This window comes from Schistocerca cancellata, chromosome 1, assembly GCF_023864275.1.
Source record: "Schistocerca cancellata isolate TAMUIC-IGC-003103 chromosome 1, iqSchCanc2.1, whole genome shotgun sequence".
Lineage (NCBI taxonomy): Eukaryota > Metazoa > Arthropoda > Insecta > Orthoptera > Acrididae > Schistocerca > Schistocerca cancellata.
In genome coordinates this window covers 210,530,299-210,548,406 of record NC_064626.1, presented here as the reverse complement: position 1 = coordinate 210,548,406, position 18,108 = coordinate 210,530,299, and the positions used below count along the sequence as shown (strand labels likewise).

The window sequence follows — 18,108 nt, the reverse complement described above, 5'->3', positions numbered from 1 at the left end:
ACAACCAAAATATGTCTCCTCCCTCCTTGGCAACAGCAATTCCATTTTAAGGCTGCAGCACCTAGAATGATTATTACAGTTCTGCAACAATGAAATATGTGATCCAGTCATCTCAATTCTAAATTAAACAATATCTGGAACTTAGTTTATAATCTGCAGGAAAAAAGTATGCTGTTATAGCCTCTTGTTTTACCGAAAATTAATCTCTGTTACCAAACAAAAGCAAAGCAGCCAAATAGAGGATTTACAAACTGAGGGTGGAACAGATGTACTATGCCTGTCTGAACACCATATAGTCACAGATATGGAAACGGTAAATGTATGTGAATATAAGTTTTCAACACATGTAAGTAGAGACTCTATGGAGAGAGGAGGAGGTGCAATATATGTTAAAATTTATCATAATGTGAAAAATTTAGAAACTAAACAAATTTGTGTAGAGCAACATATAGAAACATGTGCCTGTGAGCTTATAACCGTAGCTGTGTATGGGTCCCCATTGGGAAATTTTCAGCTATTTCTGTAAAACTTGGATTCTATGTTGTGCTGTCTCTCAGACAGAGAGAGGCAAATTATTGTTTGTGGGAATTTCAATGTAGATTTTCTGGAATATTCTCATAGAAAGCATTGATTATCCTACTCAGGTGTACAGGAAAGCAGGGCATGATAGATTATGTTTTTATAGGCCAAAATTAATTTAATCAAATAAAAAGTCTTCCTGTTAAGAATTGTCTTTCTGATCATGAGGCATAGCTAGTTGCAGCATATGACATAGCTCCATACAGTAATGCAAAACAGTCCTCCAAAATAGTTCATACAATTAATGATTTAACAAGTGCAAATTTTAGAGAAAGCTTGCAACAATTAGACTGGGATGAAGCGTACAGGGCACCTGATGCTAATTTAAAATTTAACCTATTTTATGATATCTTTGTGAGTGTATTTGATTACAGTTTCCCTAATACAACAGTGAAATGTAATTGTAAGAATCCATTTGAAAAGCCAGGCTTACCCAAGTGATAAAAATATCTTATAAACAGAAAAGGGAAATGTATCTTATAGCTAGAAGGAGTAATGATCCAGAAACAGTCAAATATTATAAAAACTACTGCACTGTGTTAAGAAAAGTTATTAAAAAGTCCAGAAATATGTACTTTAGGTCTGAGATTAACACCTCTGATAATAAAATTAAAACAATTTGGAATATTGTTAAAAGGGAAACAGGGCAACCGAGAGTACAGGAAGACTGTGTTTCTATCAATCTCAAAGAAAAGTTTGTTGACAAAAAGTCAGAAGTAGCAAATATTTTTAATAATCATTTTTTAATGTCGTAGAGAAAATAGGATGCAGCTATTCATTAGAAAGTGCAAAATAGAAGTGGTGATACCTAAGCAATTTGATAAAATTCAGATTCAACCCATCTGTCCTACCGAAATTAGGAAAGTAATAAATTCACACAAATATAAAAGCTTGCATGGAATTGATGGCATTTCCAACAGAGTACTAAAAGCTTGTTCCCAACATATAAGTAGGATTCTCAGCCACATGTTTTAGCACACTGAAACAGGGCATTTTTCCAGATAGACTAAAATATGCTATCAGTAAACCATTGCATAGAAAAGGGGACAAGTCTGATGCTAACAACTACTACCCAGTCTCACTTCTGACAGCTTTATCTAAAATTCTTCAGAAATTAATGCATTCCAGAGTAACTTCACATATTTGTAAAAATGAAGTACTAACAAAATGTCAGTTTAATTTTCAGAAAGGCTTTTCAACAGAAAATGCTATATATGTTTTCACTTATCAAATATTAAATTCTCTGAATAACCAAACATCACCCTTTGAGATTTTTCTGGTCTCTCAGAGGCTGTTGACTGTGTGAATCAAGAAATTCTTCTAGATAAACTTAAGTATTGTGGTATGAGTGGGACAGTCCGCAAATGGTTTGATTCACATATAACTGGAAGAATGCAGAAATTTGAAATTAACAGTACAGATAGTCTGCAAAAATCAGCAGAGTTCTCTAATTGGGGAGGTATCAAGAATGGTGTCCCACATGATTCAGTCTTGGGTCCCTTGTTGTTCTTAATATATGTTAATTACTTGCCACTCTGTATTGACAAAGATGCAACACTAGTTCTTTTTGCTGATGATACAAGTACAATAATCACACCCAACAAACAAGAAGTAGCTGAGGAAATTGGAAATAACATCTTTCAGAAAATTATTAGGTGGCTATCTTCAAATGGACACTCACTAAATTTTGGGAAAACACAGTATATACAGTTCTGTGCAGTAAATGGCTCAACACCATTGATAAATATAGACTTTGAACAGAAGTCTGTTGCTAAGGCAGAATATTCAAAATTTCTAGTGTGTGCATTGACAAGAAATTGAATTGGAAGAGACACATTGATGATCTGTTGAAACGTTTTGGTTCAGCTTCTTATGCTGTTACAGTTACTGCAAATTTTGGTGTTAAACATATCAGTAAATTAGCCTATTGTGCCTATTTTCATTCACTGCTTTCATATGGCATCATATTTTGGGGTAATTCATCATAAGAGAAAAAGTATCAGTGCACAAAATCATGTAATCAGAATAATAGCTGGAGTCTACCCAAGATCACCTCAGAGACATTTATTTAAGGAACTTGGAATATTCACAGTACCTTTGCAATATATGTATTCATTTATTCATTCCAATGCAAAAATAATAGCAAATTGCATTGCTAAAACACTAGTAAAAAGGATGATCTTCACTACTTTGGATTAAATCTGACTTGGCCACAGAGAGAGGTGAATTATGCTGCCACAAAAATCTTTGGTCATTTACCAAACAGCATTAAAAGCCTGATAGGTAGCCAACCAACATTTAAAAACAAATTAAAAGAATTTCTTAATGGCAACTCCTACTCAGTATTGAAGTTTTAGATGTGAAGTAGTATCTGAGGAAAATAAGAAGAAAAAGATTATATCGTGTAAAAAAACTTATGTTAAACTGAAACATTCCACATTATTACAAAATGTTGTATTCATGATCTGTGGAACAAGTATTAAAGTAATGTAATACAATAAGTACCATAAAAGATATCTTGATTTGGTATGATGTCTTTCACACTATGTGAATTCAAAAGTGGGTTTGTAATGTCAGCAATAATGTACACTGAGAGGGCCATACAGTTTAATGAATAGTTGTAATGATGTTCATAATATCAGTTTCAAATAAGGAGTATTGTAAGGCAATTGATTACTTTAAAATATCATGCTGTCAGAAATAAAGAGCAAAAATTTGAGTAGGTATCTTCCCAGGGAGGTAAATTAATGGCTCTGAACTGAAAGGATAAAAGAAACATACCTTATCATATCTGTGTTTTTTTCTTTTTAAAGATATTTTATTCCTATCTTTTGCACTTTCAAGCACATTTTACATTACTGCTAATACTCTTAGCATATTAGTTTGTTTTTATTTGTAACAAAATTCACAATGTGTTATATTCAGAATTTAATCTTCACACTACATTGTCTTACATAATTTTACTATAATCATTATAACATGTAGTTGACAGATCTATGGACCTCACGTTTCTCTGCACTTTTTGACGTTTAATTACTCTTAGTAAACATTTGTTTATTAAAGATCTGTCACTGTTCTTTTCACCAGCACCAGTAATTCCAAGATTTTTAACTTATATCCTTTAGTTACATATTAAATATATTGTTAATTCATTCAGTTAATGATTATGCATCCTTTGTGCCACTGCCTTTATAAGATAATCAGCATACTTGTTATTCATGTGTGCTGTAGGTCAACAATAATATTTCACAAATTCTGAAATACTTTTATTTTAATTTCCTTTTATAGTTGTGATAGTTTTTTAAATAAACTAAAATATGACTAAGACCATGAGCTGTTCAGTACATTTAAATATCAAGAACACTGGCCTCCATAATGGCCAAGTGATCTCATTCCAAATCTCTTTAATGAGAATGTTACATCTGTCACTGATAACATGGGCTTTTCAGGTTCAGTAAGTAATAACTTAGAATATCTGAGACCCAAATTTACAAATAACTTCATTTTCATGGATATGAAGCTCCTTCAGCAGATGAAGTAATATCTACCATACAAACTAGAAATTCAAAAACAGTTGAATGTTGATGGTAAAATAACAAAGTTAATTGACAAGGACTTTTGAAAGTGTCTTAAAATCAAAAAATTGTTTATGCAAATGGTCATTTACTGACTGGCTGAAATATGCTGCTAGTATGCTGATATTAAGATTCTATAAGGAAGTGTATAAAGAAGTATCATTAAATTTTCTCCGAACCACACTACTATAATTCTACAAACTTTTTGGAAGGCTTATGCATATGCGACTTCTTAACCACCTGATAACAATTAGTATATTGACCAAGACAAGTTAGAATTTCTGAAGAATTACAATATTAAGATGTCTGCTTATACATACAGGAAGAATATGCTAAATACAGTGATCAGCCAGAACATTATGGCCACCTGCCTAATAGCCGGAATGTCCACCTTTGGCACAGATAACAGTGGTGACACATCATGGCATGGAAGCAGTGAGGGAGCTGACACCACATCTGCATACACAAGTCACCTAATTCCCATAAACGGCGGGCAGCGAGGTGATGAACTCTTGACACCATGTTCAATTACATCCCATATGTGTTCGATTGCATTCAGATCTGGTGAGCTGGGGGACCAGGACATCAACTGGAACTTGCCGCTGTGTTCCTCAAACTACTCCATCACATTCCTGGCCTTGTGACATGGTGCATTGTCTTGTTGAAAAATGTCACTGCCGTCGGGAAACATGATCCTCATGAAGGGATGTAGATGGTCTGCAACCAGTGTACAATACTTCTTGGCCATCATGGTGCCTTGCATGAGTTCCACTGGACCCATGGGTGCCCATGTCATTGTTGCCCAGAGCATCATGCAGTTGCTGCCAGCTTGCCTCCATCCCGCCACACAGGTGTCAAGGAGCTCTTCCCATGGGTGACAACGGATCCATACCCTCCCATCGGCATAATGAAGATCTCTTGATTCATCAGAGCATGCAATGCTGTGCCCCGGCACTAATGTCCAGTGCCGAAAGTCGTTTGCCCATTTCAGTCACAGTTACCGATGTCATGTTGTTAATTGGCACATGAATGGGTCATCGGCTGCAGAGGCCCTTGATAGGAGCGCTTGGTGCACTGTGTGTTCAGACACACTTGTACACTATCCAGCATTAAAGTCTGGTGTTATTTCCACCACAGTTCACCATCTGTCCTGTTTTACGTCTACCCTGCCTACAATGTCCAACATCTGTAATGAGGGGTGGTCGCCCATGACGTCTGTACATGGTTTCACCTTGGTTTCTCTGCATGTTGAAGATACTCACCCTAGCACTCCTTGAAAACCTGACAAGTCACGCAGTTCCCAGAGTGCTTGAGCTGAGCCTCCAGGCCATCAGTCTGCCTTCAGTCAAATTCAGATTCTACACATGGACAGCACACTCATTGATACTACATGCACCATGGATGTGTATGACTAGCAGTCATTCCTCGCCAGGTGACATTGCTGTCACCTCGGTGGGTTTATATCGATAGTAGGTCGGTGGTGATAATGTTCTGGCTGATCAGTATATGTTACATGATAATTATATCCTTTTAACCAAATATGGATATTATGCTTTATTGTACAAATGGTTTTAATATGAAAGACCCTTGAATTAAGATATTATTCATCATCTGATTGGGAATTAATCTCTTGAAGTGCTTCCGAAGTTTCTATGTTAGTGCTACTGCCTTTTCCTGTGTGTATTGATGACATTTTATCAGTTACATCACCATATGCCAAGTTTTTTTGTTTGCAAATGATAACAGAAAGTCAAGTAATTTTTATAAAAGACTTCAAATGAAATTTAAGTGGACTTTATTAAATAGTTTGCATCCAATTGCAATCGCCATTAATTTTTCAATATCACAGTCTGGGGTAATGTCTTTACTGAAACAAATGTTTTAATAATGTGATGAGTAAATGTAATCACAAACCATACAGTTTAGGTGTTGGGCAGTTGAGGAAGAGGGACACAATGAAGAGGAAAGTGTGAGTGTAGATTAACATGGTGAGATATATGTGGGTCGTGGACTAGTGGAGATTGAGGTCAAGAGGATTGTCGGATCAAAGGATGCATCGTAAAGAAGCTCCCTTCCATGTAATTTGGAGAAGCTGGTATTGTGGGAGAGGATCTAGATGGCACCAATTGTGAAGCAGTCATTACAGTTGATCATGTTCTCAGCAGTATTTTCTGGCACCCAATGGATGAAGTACTCAGCTTTGAAAGTTGGACAATATATGACACTGTAGCTGATGCATTACTCTGACCAAGACACTGAAAATGAACCAACTAATCTATATATGTTCAGTTTGAACTGCTATAGCAAACTGTTTGACTTTGGCTCTGATTTATAGAACAATTAAGACACCTGATACTCAGTGTTTATTGTCCAACAATTGCTTGTTTGAAGTGGCTAGCTATAACGGTGACAACTGATGATAAACAGATAAACATTGATTAGAACTGTTGCTGGATGGACTGCAGCTGTGGAACCATGACAGCAACTAGATGAGTGTATGAGGTGGCCCTCCATTTAGCCACGATCAGCAGAATGATGGTCATCTGCACTCTATTTTATGGAAGAGGAAAATAGTTCCAAATATCAATGGACTCTGCAGCAGCTGACACAACTATAGGCAGTGGACCTGAATATTTGAAGGCCTCCTGGAGAAGTGTAAATAGGTTCCAGTTCATGAGCGTCATCTAAGCAACAATAGTTCAGAAATCAGTGGCACCTAGCGTGAAGAGTTCCTGCTTGGTGACGTCCTATGGTGCTGTCACTGGGTATGACTTGATCACATACCCAGCAGGTAGATGGGACAGGGTTTATACTTGAGTCTTCCATGGGGTATGACCGATGTGGCAAGGGATTGCAAGTAGATATGACATAAAGGTGGACTAGGATAATTTGTAGATTGGGTGGGCAGCCGAATACCAATTTAGGAGAGGTAATAAGGATATTCCCCATTGCAGGGCCCAAATGATAGATAGTCAAAGTCCTGGTGAAGAATGTGATTACGTTGTACAGGTGTGGGGTGATCTTTGGTAATGGAGAGATGCTCCCTTACAGCTGGTTTTTGTGAGTGATTGGAGGATTAGTTAGCATTGTGATTATGGCATGGTTGACTTGTTTGCAGATTTGCATGTCTGTGTAGGCCTTAGTAAAACCTTGAGCCTGTTGGTTAATGATTGCTCATTGCTCGTCACTGCTGATACTGTCCAGGCCTGACCAGACTGCAAGGAAGAAACTTTGTAGTGTCGAGGAAATGGCAGCTATAAGAATGGAGATACTGTTGGTGGTTAGCGAGCATGATATAGGCAGACATTTTTAGAAAGCCCATTGAGGTGGTGGCAGTCAATGTCCAGAAAGGTGGCACTCTGAGTTAAGGAGGACCAGGTGAGACAGATGTAAGAGAAGGTATGGAGGAATGAGGGTAGAGTGTCTTGATCCTGGGTCATGGGCCATAACCAGGTTGGCATTTGAGGGTGACATGTGGATGCTCATGGCCATGCTGCAGATTTTTTGGTGTATATTCCCCTCAAAAAAGAAAGAGTTACAGGTAAGGATGCTGTTGGTAAGGTGAATAAGAAATAAGGTGATAGGTTTGGAGTTAATAGTATGTTGAAAGAGGTCCTATTCACTGGTGGGAAAGTAACAGACATGAAGAATATTCATGTAAATGTAACTGCAATCAGTAGTGAAAAGCAAGAATCAATATGTTTACAGAGTGGGGTGTGGTTCACAGTCAATGAATGAAGCAGTTTGTGCCCTCAGTATAGGAAGATAGACTGCAGACTATAGGTTGGAGGTATTAGATTGTAGACTAGTTCCATGCTCTGACAGAGAGAATATGGGATCATGTTGAACAGCACTTGCTACACATCTTAAATGTAGGAATGTGATCAACATGAGTATCAAAGTGTGCTGTGTCTCAAACAATAAGTGATATAATGTATACTGTTTAGTCTTCAAAGTGTCATTTCAGCCTAGATTCTGTGAGCATTGTCACTTTATGGCAAGAAGGTATGTTAGCATGGGAAGTTGTCCATGGAGTTCATATATTAGGTGTGTAAGAAAAGTAATGAGATGATTTTTTTATCAACCAGTGGTGCAGCTCCAGTTTTTAATAGTAGTCTAGATCTAATTATTATTGATGGGATTAATTCTCTTCCCCATATTATTATATTTTTTTTTTCAAACAACAATATTGTTCCTTCAGAGTAGTTCCCATCACCAGCTAGATGCTGACAGAGTTGTTGTTCCCTGTCTTGGTATCAATGCTAAAAGACTTCAACTGGTAGGGTCTTTAACATGTTGGTCACATTATTTTGAACATTCTTGGGAGTCCCAAAGTGACATCCTTTTAAGACATTTTTCAATTTTGGGAAAAGAAACAAGTCAAATGTTGGCCACATTCTTTTGAATGTTCTCCAGAGTCCCAAAATGACATCCTTTTAAGACATTTTTCAATTCCAGGAAAAGAGAAAAGTCACAAATACTCAGATCAGGTGACTAGGGTGGCTGTAGAACAACAGCAATGCCTGTTCAGTCCAAAAATTCACGAGGGAAGTGGCAGTGTGACATGGGGTGTTATCATGACGCAGTGTCCACTTGTTTCTGCAGTATCTGGTCTCACTGGATTCACTCTTTTCCTGAACCTTTCAAGGATATCTTTGTAAAACACTCTGTTGGCAGTTTGTCCTGAAGAAACAAATTCTTTATGCATGATACCGCTACCATCAAAAAAGCAAATCACCATTGTTTTGTTCTTTGATTTGCTCATTCAAGCTTTTTACAGCCTCCGTATGCCACTCCTCTCTTTGTTGCTTTGTCTCAGGATCACACACAAACATCCAGGATTCATCACCTGCTTTACATAGCTCAGCCATCCATAGGCATTGATAGTTCTCTGAAGAAGATCAGTGCACATTTCTTTGATTGTCATACTCAGTTGTGAGGTTTGTCAGTATGATTTTGGCACAAACTTTTTGCATGTGCAAAGTCAGGTCTTCCTGAGTAAGGTTCATCTTCAACATGTTCTCGGCCTTCCAAAAATGATTTGTGCCAGGGAAAAACTTGTGCTCTTGATAAGTAATGTTCCCCATAGACCTGTTTCAACTTTTCAGAGGACACGTTTGCTGGTTCCCCAAGTTTACCACAAGACTTGATAGTATAACTTTGCTCTAAATTCTGCTGTTCCATTTTCATAACACACAACTTCACTGACGGCACACTCAAAACTCATGTGATGTCTGCATGAAGCTAAAACTTGGACTGAGCATCAGGGTTGAGCACAGTGTTGCCAGTGTTGTCATTCTCATTACTTTTCTCACACACCTTGTACATCACAGCAATGTGATTCACATTTAACCCCTACCATGTGACACCAAACATTGAAAAATCTGCCTCTTTCTGGTGACCTGCAATCAGCAACAGTAGCTGATGAGTGCTACTTGTAAATTAAGGTTCTTAGATGCTGTGAAGAAAATTCAACAGAACTGCACCTGGATATTTTTGAGGCAGCTGGAAGAGCTGTGTCAATCTAGGCAGCTGTCAACTGTCACCACACACTAATTTGACCTCTAGGCATCCATAATGAAAAACCCAGCACCATGGGGCATGTGAAAAGTGGGCAAGGGAGAACCTGGAACAGAACCTAGATCAATGGTTCTTCACTGACATGTGCAAGATTTGTTGATGTTTGATGGTTATTGTAGAAAAGTCTAAAGGTGACTAGGTACAAGTGCACATCTTAGAGCTGCAGGTTCAGCAGGAAAGGGGGTCCATTATGTATTAGGCTGGTATCGCATGTAGATGTCAGATTGAGGGTAATTTGATGGTTGTGCAGTATCAAGAAAGGATACTCCAAGTTATTGTCATGTTTGACAGTCAATATCTAGGATATCTATAGTTTGGCCATCTTGTCTCAATGTCAAACACATCGTGGTAAAATATCATGGGACATAATCTTCATTTCACCCTACACAGATATTCCATCATGACAAACACTAAATTTAGAATGTTGATTCTTTGTGCTTGACATTCTAGTATGAAGATGATTTTAACATGATTTGACATTCTCAATGTGCTCCGTCCATGTAAGCTGGATGGCAACTTCCAGGCAGGCTTCCCCTCTTTTACAAGGCATCATCTTCTGGCTGATCATTTCACCATCCTTGCTGCTGGATAATTTTTAACTGTTGTCATTTGCAACAAATTTTATCTAGATTTCAGTTCTTCATTAATGACTCACAGCCACACAGTCTCATGCATCCCAAACTGTTCTTTAACATCCATTTCATCTAGAACATACCTTTATATAGATTGTGAAACAGATGGTAGTTGTTTTCAAGCATCAGATGGTGATTCAATTTGTCTCACTATAATGTCATCTTGTTTTGCACACTAGGAAGCTTGTTATGTGGCAGAAAAGAAAAGCATGTGAGTATGTGTATGAAATGGGGATATGTGGTTTCTACTTTGAGTTAGTTATCCTGTGATTGAGATTCTCACAAGCTGTGACTTTGTGTGGAATTTTATCTTTATTGCTTGAAATAAGATGTTCAATCCAGAGGTATATCAATGCATGCATTTATAGAATGTCATTCTGCCTTCTTGAAGCATCAGTGTTTTGGAGATGGAATCACATATTTTCAATCTCCTTATTTAAGCATTCATTTGAAAATGATGAACACTTCATCTTTTTGTCTGTGTTAAACATCTGTGGTACATTCCCAATTTAAAAAAAAACCTGTTGGAATAATTGTATACTTTTTTGCCCCATTTACAGTAGCCTTAGAATAACTGAATTGTGAGGTAGCCTTTATTAAATTGGATATCTTCCATTCCACAGTCACAAAGCATATTTTCAGTCTCTCCTAAGAAATCATTGGATTTCAAAATGTCAGGTCACAGACTGTACTCTTTGGCATGTATAAAGGATGCTGTGATTTGAATGTTGCATAAAATAAGTACTGTTTAACATGTGTCACTTATACTATGTTTAAAATTACAGATGTTTTGCTCTTTCAGTACAAAAATATTACATTATATGTTAATAGAGCTAAATAAAACTCTAGTGCATACTATGTACCTTTAACAAGACCACAAATGTTTATTAGTATCATTAAAATATCACTTCTAATGATGTGTTGCAGATATGCAGTCTAGATGCTGGTGGTCTGATTGTCATATGGACAGTGATACAGAATTCACAGACTGAATTCTTGCCTGCCAGGGCATCCCAAATGGACCTAGGTCTAGCATACTGGGGTAGAACCAGTCTTATACTGAGCTCAGTTATCAACATACCTGTCAGGATGGCCTCTTTGTGAGTACAGAATCATCTATTCTGTCATGAGTTAAAAGTCAGTTGTGTGATAGAGCAGATCCTTAATAACACTCTGTAGTTTCTTCAGCCAAACATATTTTCATAAATAATTTGTGCATTGTTGAACAGTTGCTAGCTTTTATTAAATTTTTATTTATATAATACCTCTTGTTGCTTGTCCGCCTCCATAGCATAGCAGTAGCGTTTCTGCCTACCAAGCATGGGGCCCGGGTTTGATTCCCAGCGGGGGCTGGGTGTTGTGTGTCTGTGTGTCCTTCATCATCATTTTCATCATCATCAACCCACAAGTCGCCGAAGTGGCGTCTACTAAAAAGGACTTGCAATACGGTGGCCAAACTCCCCCGCATAGGGCCTCCCGGCCAACAATTCCATATGATCAGTTCCATTTTCTTGTTGCTTGTGTCACCAGTGTAATATATGTCAGATATAAATATTTTAAATATATACAGATTGAATCACTGTTCATGTTTCTTAAGAACTTTTTTAAGAACTGTAAATATCAGCACATGATCAGATTCCAAAATTGTGCATTTCTGTATGTTCAAGTATAAGAACTTACTATGGATAAATGTATTCAAAGGGTAAAAGTGCTAATATGATATTCTTTGGAAAAATAAAGAAACATTCATTGACACCTGGTGATGGAGGTGTAAATACTTCAAAATACACAAAAAATCATAAAAAATTAAAGTGATTCATTACAAGTTCCATGTTTTCTTTTCACAGAGATCTCTTCACCTATGACCATTCAGCCATCATTAGTATTGTATATCAAGCACAATAATGACTTTTGAGTTCCTAATATTAAATAGTAGTACTGTAAATTACCCATGGAAGAAACTGTCAAGTGAGTGTTAAAAGTACATAGCACTGGACATTCCAACAATCTTCCATATGTGTCACATTAAACAAATGAAGAAAAATGGCAAATAAACTAACAAAGTATTAATATTTTATTGACAACTTGTTAACTTCATTGCTATGAGGAATGACTGAAATTTAAAACACTTCACATATTAACATCTTTGATAATGCTACTTATTGCTACATATTATGTATCATTTCTGAAAGGCAATATTAAATTAATAAAATATTTCTTAAAAGCAGTATTAAATTAAAAATTCATAATTTATTATGTCAGAATGGCTTGAAGACTAGTGAATTTTTTTAACATCTGATGTCACTATCACTTTGTATTATGACCGGCATTAAAAAATAAAGACTAAGAAATCATTCCACCTTCACTATCACCCACATCTGTATGTGATTACTTAGTCTGGTTATCACTACTGGCAGGTTTATCTTTAGTAATTAATGACAATTTGATGTCATTGTTGAGCAACTATTATTTATCTTTCAGCTGTTGTGTCTTCTAGCTGAACACTTTCTACTTTTCTGCAATGGCTGACTAAAAAGAATAGACTGAAAGCTTCCTTACATTTTCAGCTTATATGTTACCTGTGATACTGGGATCCCTAACATGCCTTTCAGTTTTAACATATCCATTACTTTACATTCTGGTCATGGTTGTATGGCATCAAGTAGACTAACCCAACTTTGAATTCCCAGCAGATTTGCTCACTCAGATTAAGGAGTGCAGAACCTCTTTCCTTATACTGTCATCACAGGAACACTTCCAATTTGTAAGCAATTATCCTTATTTGAGTGTCACATGAGGATGTTTTGTAAACCTACATGCTGTAGTATATAACAAAAATGACACAATCTCTTGAACTATAGAGAACTTTTTGATTGTATTCGTTATACATTCATTCTTTCAGTGACACTCTTTTCAATGTAATTGTTTTATTCAATTTTAACTCATAACTAATAACACAGAAATCATAATATTTTTTAAAAATAATTAGTATTGTCAAAAGGTCAGAAAAAATGTTATTAACAGTTTTTATGGAGCACTAAGCACATACTGTGGGATACCAGTTTTCTGCAGAACACAGTTTGGGAAGTCCTGGAATAGAGGATAACTATGATAACATTTCTAGCAATATGCAGCTTTGGTTATATAGTAAGTAATTAGCCAGTAATAGAATAAATATTGTAAAGGAAATAATTTAAGGAGTGAAGGTAACAAATCACCAAATAGTTGAGGTGCTGAGCTGTAGACAGGCACGTAAACAAGACTGAGAACACTGCTAGCTGTGGACCAATCTGTTTTCTGACCTATAAAGTACGCATACACACACATTCATACACACACATGTGCCTGTATGGCAACATTGTCCCAGCTAATTACATTGACACGACATAGCAGCTTGACTGGGGTGAGGGGTTGTGTCGGATGGAGTGGGTGAGGACAAAAGGATGTAGGGAGTGGGAGGGAGGGTTGAGTAAGGGTAACTGTTAGTTGAGAGGGAGAGAAAGTTTGTGCACAGGATAGGAATACGGCACTGAAAAGTCTATTCTGAGCACAGGCAGAGAAGATTGTGTGCAGTGCTCAGTGATGTGGGCAGAGTGTATTTAGAAGGATAGATAGAACAGCCCCCCCCCCCCCCCCCAATGAACCATGGACCTTGCCGTTGGTGGGGAGGCTTGCGTGCCTCAGCGATACAGATAGCCATACCGTAGGTACAACCACAACGGAGGGGTATCTGTTGAGAGGCCAGAGAAACGTGTGGTTCCTGAAGAGGGGCAGCAGCCTTTTCAGTAGTTGCAAGGGCAACAGTCTGGATGATTGACTGATCTGGCCTTGTAACAATAACCAAAATGGCCTTGTTGTGCTGGTACTGCGAACGGCTGAAAGCAAGGGGAAACTACGGCCGTAATTTTTCCCGAGGGCATGCAGCTTTACTGTATGATCAAATGATGATGGCGTCCTCTTGGGTAAGATATTCCAGAGGTAAAATAGTCCCCCATTCGGATCTCCAGGCGGGGACAACTCAAGAGGATGTCATTATCAGGAGAAAGAAAACTGGTGTTCTACGGATCGGAGCGTGGAATGTCAGATCCCTTAATCAGGCAGGTAGGTTAGAAAATTTAAAAAGGGAAATGGATAGGTTAAAGTTAGATATAGTGGGAATTAGTGAAGTTCGGTGGCAGGAGGAACAAGACTTCTGGTCAGGTGACTACAGGGTTATAAACACAAAGTCAAATAGGGGTAATGCAGGAGTAGGTTTAATAATGAATAGGAATGCGGGTAAGCTACTACAAACAGCATAGTGAACACATTATTGTGGCTAAGATAGATATGAAGCCCACACCTACTACAGTAGTACAAGTTTATATGCCAACTAGCTCTGCAGATGACGAAGAAATTGAAGAAATCTATGATAAAATAAAAGAAATTATTCAGATAGTGAAGGGAGACGAAAATTTAACAGTCAAGGGTGACTGGAATTAGAGTGTAGGAAAAGGGAGAGAAGGAAACGTAGTAGGTGAATATGGATTGGGGCTAAGAAATGAAAGAGGAAGCCACCTGGTAGAATTTTGCACAGAGAACAACTTAATCGTAGTTAACACTTGGTTTAAGAATCATGATAGAAGGTTGTATACATGGAAGAACCCTGGAGACACTAAAAGGTATCAGATAGATTATATAATGGCAAGACAGAGATTTAGGAACCAGGTTTTAAATTGTAAGACATTTCCAGGGGCAGATGTGGACTCTGACCATAATCTATTGGCTATGAACTGTAGATTAAAACTGAAGAAACTGCAAAAAGGTGGGAATTTAAGGAGATGGGACCTGGATAAACTGAAAGAACCAGAGGTTGTACAGAGTTTCAGGGAGAGCATAAGGGAACAATTGACAGGAATAGGGGAAAGAAATACAGTAGAAGAAGAATGGGTAGCTTTGAGGGATGAAGTAGTGAAGGCAGCAGAGGATCAAGTAGGTAAAAAGACGAGGGCTAGTAGAAATCCTTATGTAATAGAAGAAATATTGAATTTAATTGAAGAAAGGAGAAAATATAAAAATGCAGTAAATGAAGCAGGCAAAAAGGAATACAAACGTCTCAAAAATGAGATCGACAGGAAGTGCAAAATGGCTAAGCAGGGATGGCTGGAGGACAAATGTAAGGATGTAGAGGCGTATCTCCCTAGGGGTAAGATAGATACTGCCTACAGGAAAATTAAAGAGACCTTTGGAGATAAGAGAACCACTTGTATGAACATCAAGAACTCAGATGGAAACCCAGTTCTAAGCAAAGAAGGGAAAGCAGAAAGGTGGAAGGAGTATATAGAGGGTCTATACAAGGGCGATGTACTTGAGGACAATATTATGGAAATGGAAGAGGATGTAGATGAAGATGAAATGGGAGATACGATACTGCGTGAAGAGTTTGACAGACCACTGAAAGACCTGAGTTGAAACAAGGCCCCAGGAGTAGACAACATTCCATTGGAACTACTGATGGCCTTGGGAGAGCCAGTCCTGACAAAACTCTACCATCTGGTGAGCAAGATGTATGAAACAGGCGAAATACCCTCAGACTTCAAGAAGAATATAATAATTCCAATCCCAAGGAAAGCAGGTGTTGACAGATGTGAAAATTACTGAACTATCAGTTTAATAAGCCACAGCTCCAAAATACTAACACGAATTCTTTACAGACAAATGGAAAAACTAGTAGAAGCTGACCTCGGGGAAGATCAGTGTGGATTCCGTAGAAATACTGGAACATGCGAGGCAATACTGACCTTACGACTTATCTTAGAAGAAAAATTAAGGAAAGGCAAACCTACCTTTCTAGCATTTGTAGACTTAGAGAAAGCTTTTGACAATGTTGACTGGAATACTCTCTTTCAAATTCTAAAGGTGGCAGGGGTAAAATACAGGGAGCGAAAGGCTATTTACAATTTGTACAGAAACCAGACGGCAGTTATAAGAGTCGAGGGACATGAAAGTGAAGCAGTGGTTGAGAAGGGAGTAAGACAGGGTTGTAGCCTCTCCCCGATGTTATTCAATCTGTATATTGAGCAAGCAGTAAAGGAAACAAAAGAAAAGTTCGGAGTAGATATTAAAATCCATGGAGAAGAAATAAAAGCTTTGAGGTTCGCCGATGACATTGTAATTCTGTCAGAGACAGCAAAGGAGAATAGCAGTTGAACGGAATGGATGGTGTCTTAAAGGGAGGATATAAGATGAACATCAACAAAAACAAAACGAGGATAATGGAATGTAGTCGAATTAAGTTGGGTGATGTTGAGGGTATTAGATTAGGAAATGAGACACTTAAAGTAGTAAAGGAGTTTTGCTATTTGGGGAGCAAAATGACTGATGATGGTTGAAGTATAGAGGATATAAAATGTAGACTGGCAATGGCAAGGAAAGCATTTCTGAAATTTGTTAACATCGAGTATAGATTTAAGTGTCAGGAAGTCATTTCTGAAAGTATTTGTATGGAGTGTAGCCATGTATGGAAGTGAAACATGGACAATAAACAGTCTAGACAATAAGAGAATAGAAGCTTTCGAAATGTGGTGCTACAGAAAAATGCTGAAGATTAGATGGGTAGATCACATAACTAATGAGGAAGTATTGAATAGGATTGGGGAGAAGAGAAGTTTGTGGTACAACTTGACCAGAAGAATGGATTGGTTGGTAGGACATGTTCTGAGGCATCAAGGGATCACCGGTTTAGTATTGGAGGGCAGCGTTGAGGGTAAAAATCGTAGGGGGAGACCAAGAGATGAATACACTAAGCAGATTCAGAAGGATGTAGGTTGCAGTAGGTACTGGGAGATGAAGAAGCTTGCACAGGATAGAGTAGCATGGAGAGCTGCATCAAACCAGTCTCAGGACTGAAGACCACAACAACAACAGATAGAACAGAGGGAGACAGTGGACATAAGGATTTGAGTGTGTTGTAAGTGAAGTTAGAATCATAGGGTAGGGGCAGAGGTGATGTAGCTACCAGATTGAAGGTTCTGTTGCACAACACAAATCCACATCCCAGTTGAGCTGCCTGCTGCCACAATGTTCAGTTGACTCTTGCTTATATGAGCCTCAATAAATCAAGGTTCTTGATAAAATGAAATAGTTTTCACTTAAAAAGACCTTGATAGATCAAAGAAGTTTTATGCCTTTTGGCACACTCAATAAATCAAGGTGATTGTCCTGACAGGCCGCCTGTGAACACTCAGTAATTCGAAGTTAGCAGCTATCCGAAACATAGTATTTTGAATTTTTCCATACTTGTATCACCATTCACTTAATACTTTGGTTATTCAACAACATTGAATGTACTACAGTTCATAAATTAGTTGTAAACATGACGTAAGAGAGATACAAATGTTTGACTCTTGCAGAAAAGAAGCAGAGTATGGAGGCCATGGAATGAGGTATGAAAAAGTCAGGTGTAGTGAAAACTATCGGGATTTTGCACCATCCACACTGTCAACTATCCTGAAGCAGAAGGATCAGATTGCGCAAAACATATCATAAGATGGGAGAAAGCATCCTGAAGAAAGGTTTTTGAAATTACTTAGTCAATGTAAAGGACAAACATAACTTTCTGAGGTTCTTCACTTAAAGGAAAGACTAAATCATTAGCTGTTACCCTCAACATTGAAGGATTTACCTATATTGAGGGGTGGCTCATTAACTTAAAAAAAAAAGATACAGCATTGTTTTTAAAATTTGTGGGTCCACACAACATGTCA

At 37.7% G+C, this 18,108-nt stretch overlaps 1 protein-coding gene across 3 annotated transcripts in view; it reads left to right on the top strand.

Annotated features, from left to right (window-relative positions):
- The window catches only part of LOC126169153 (cytoplasmic dynein 2 intermediate chain 1), a 164,823-nt gene that overhangs the window by 90,312 nt on the left and 56,403 nt on the right, over positions 1 to 18,108 (top strand). For all 3 annotated transcript variants that reach the window (XM_049920620.1, XM_049920618.1, XM_049920619.1), the window contains one exon: positions 11,294 to 11,466. In XM_049920620.1, the coding sequence (XP_049776577.1) occupies positions 11,294 to 11,466 (173 nt within the window). The remainder of the gene's footprint in view (positions 1 to 11,293; positions 11,467 to 18,108) is intronic.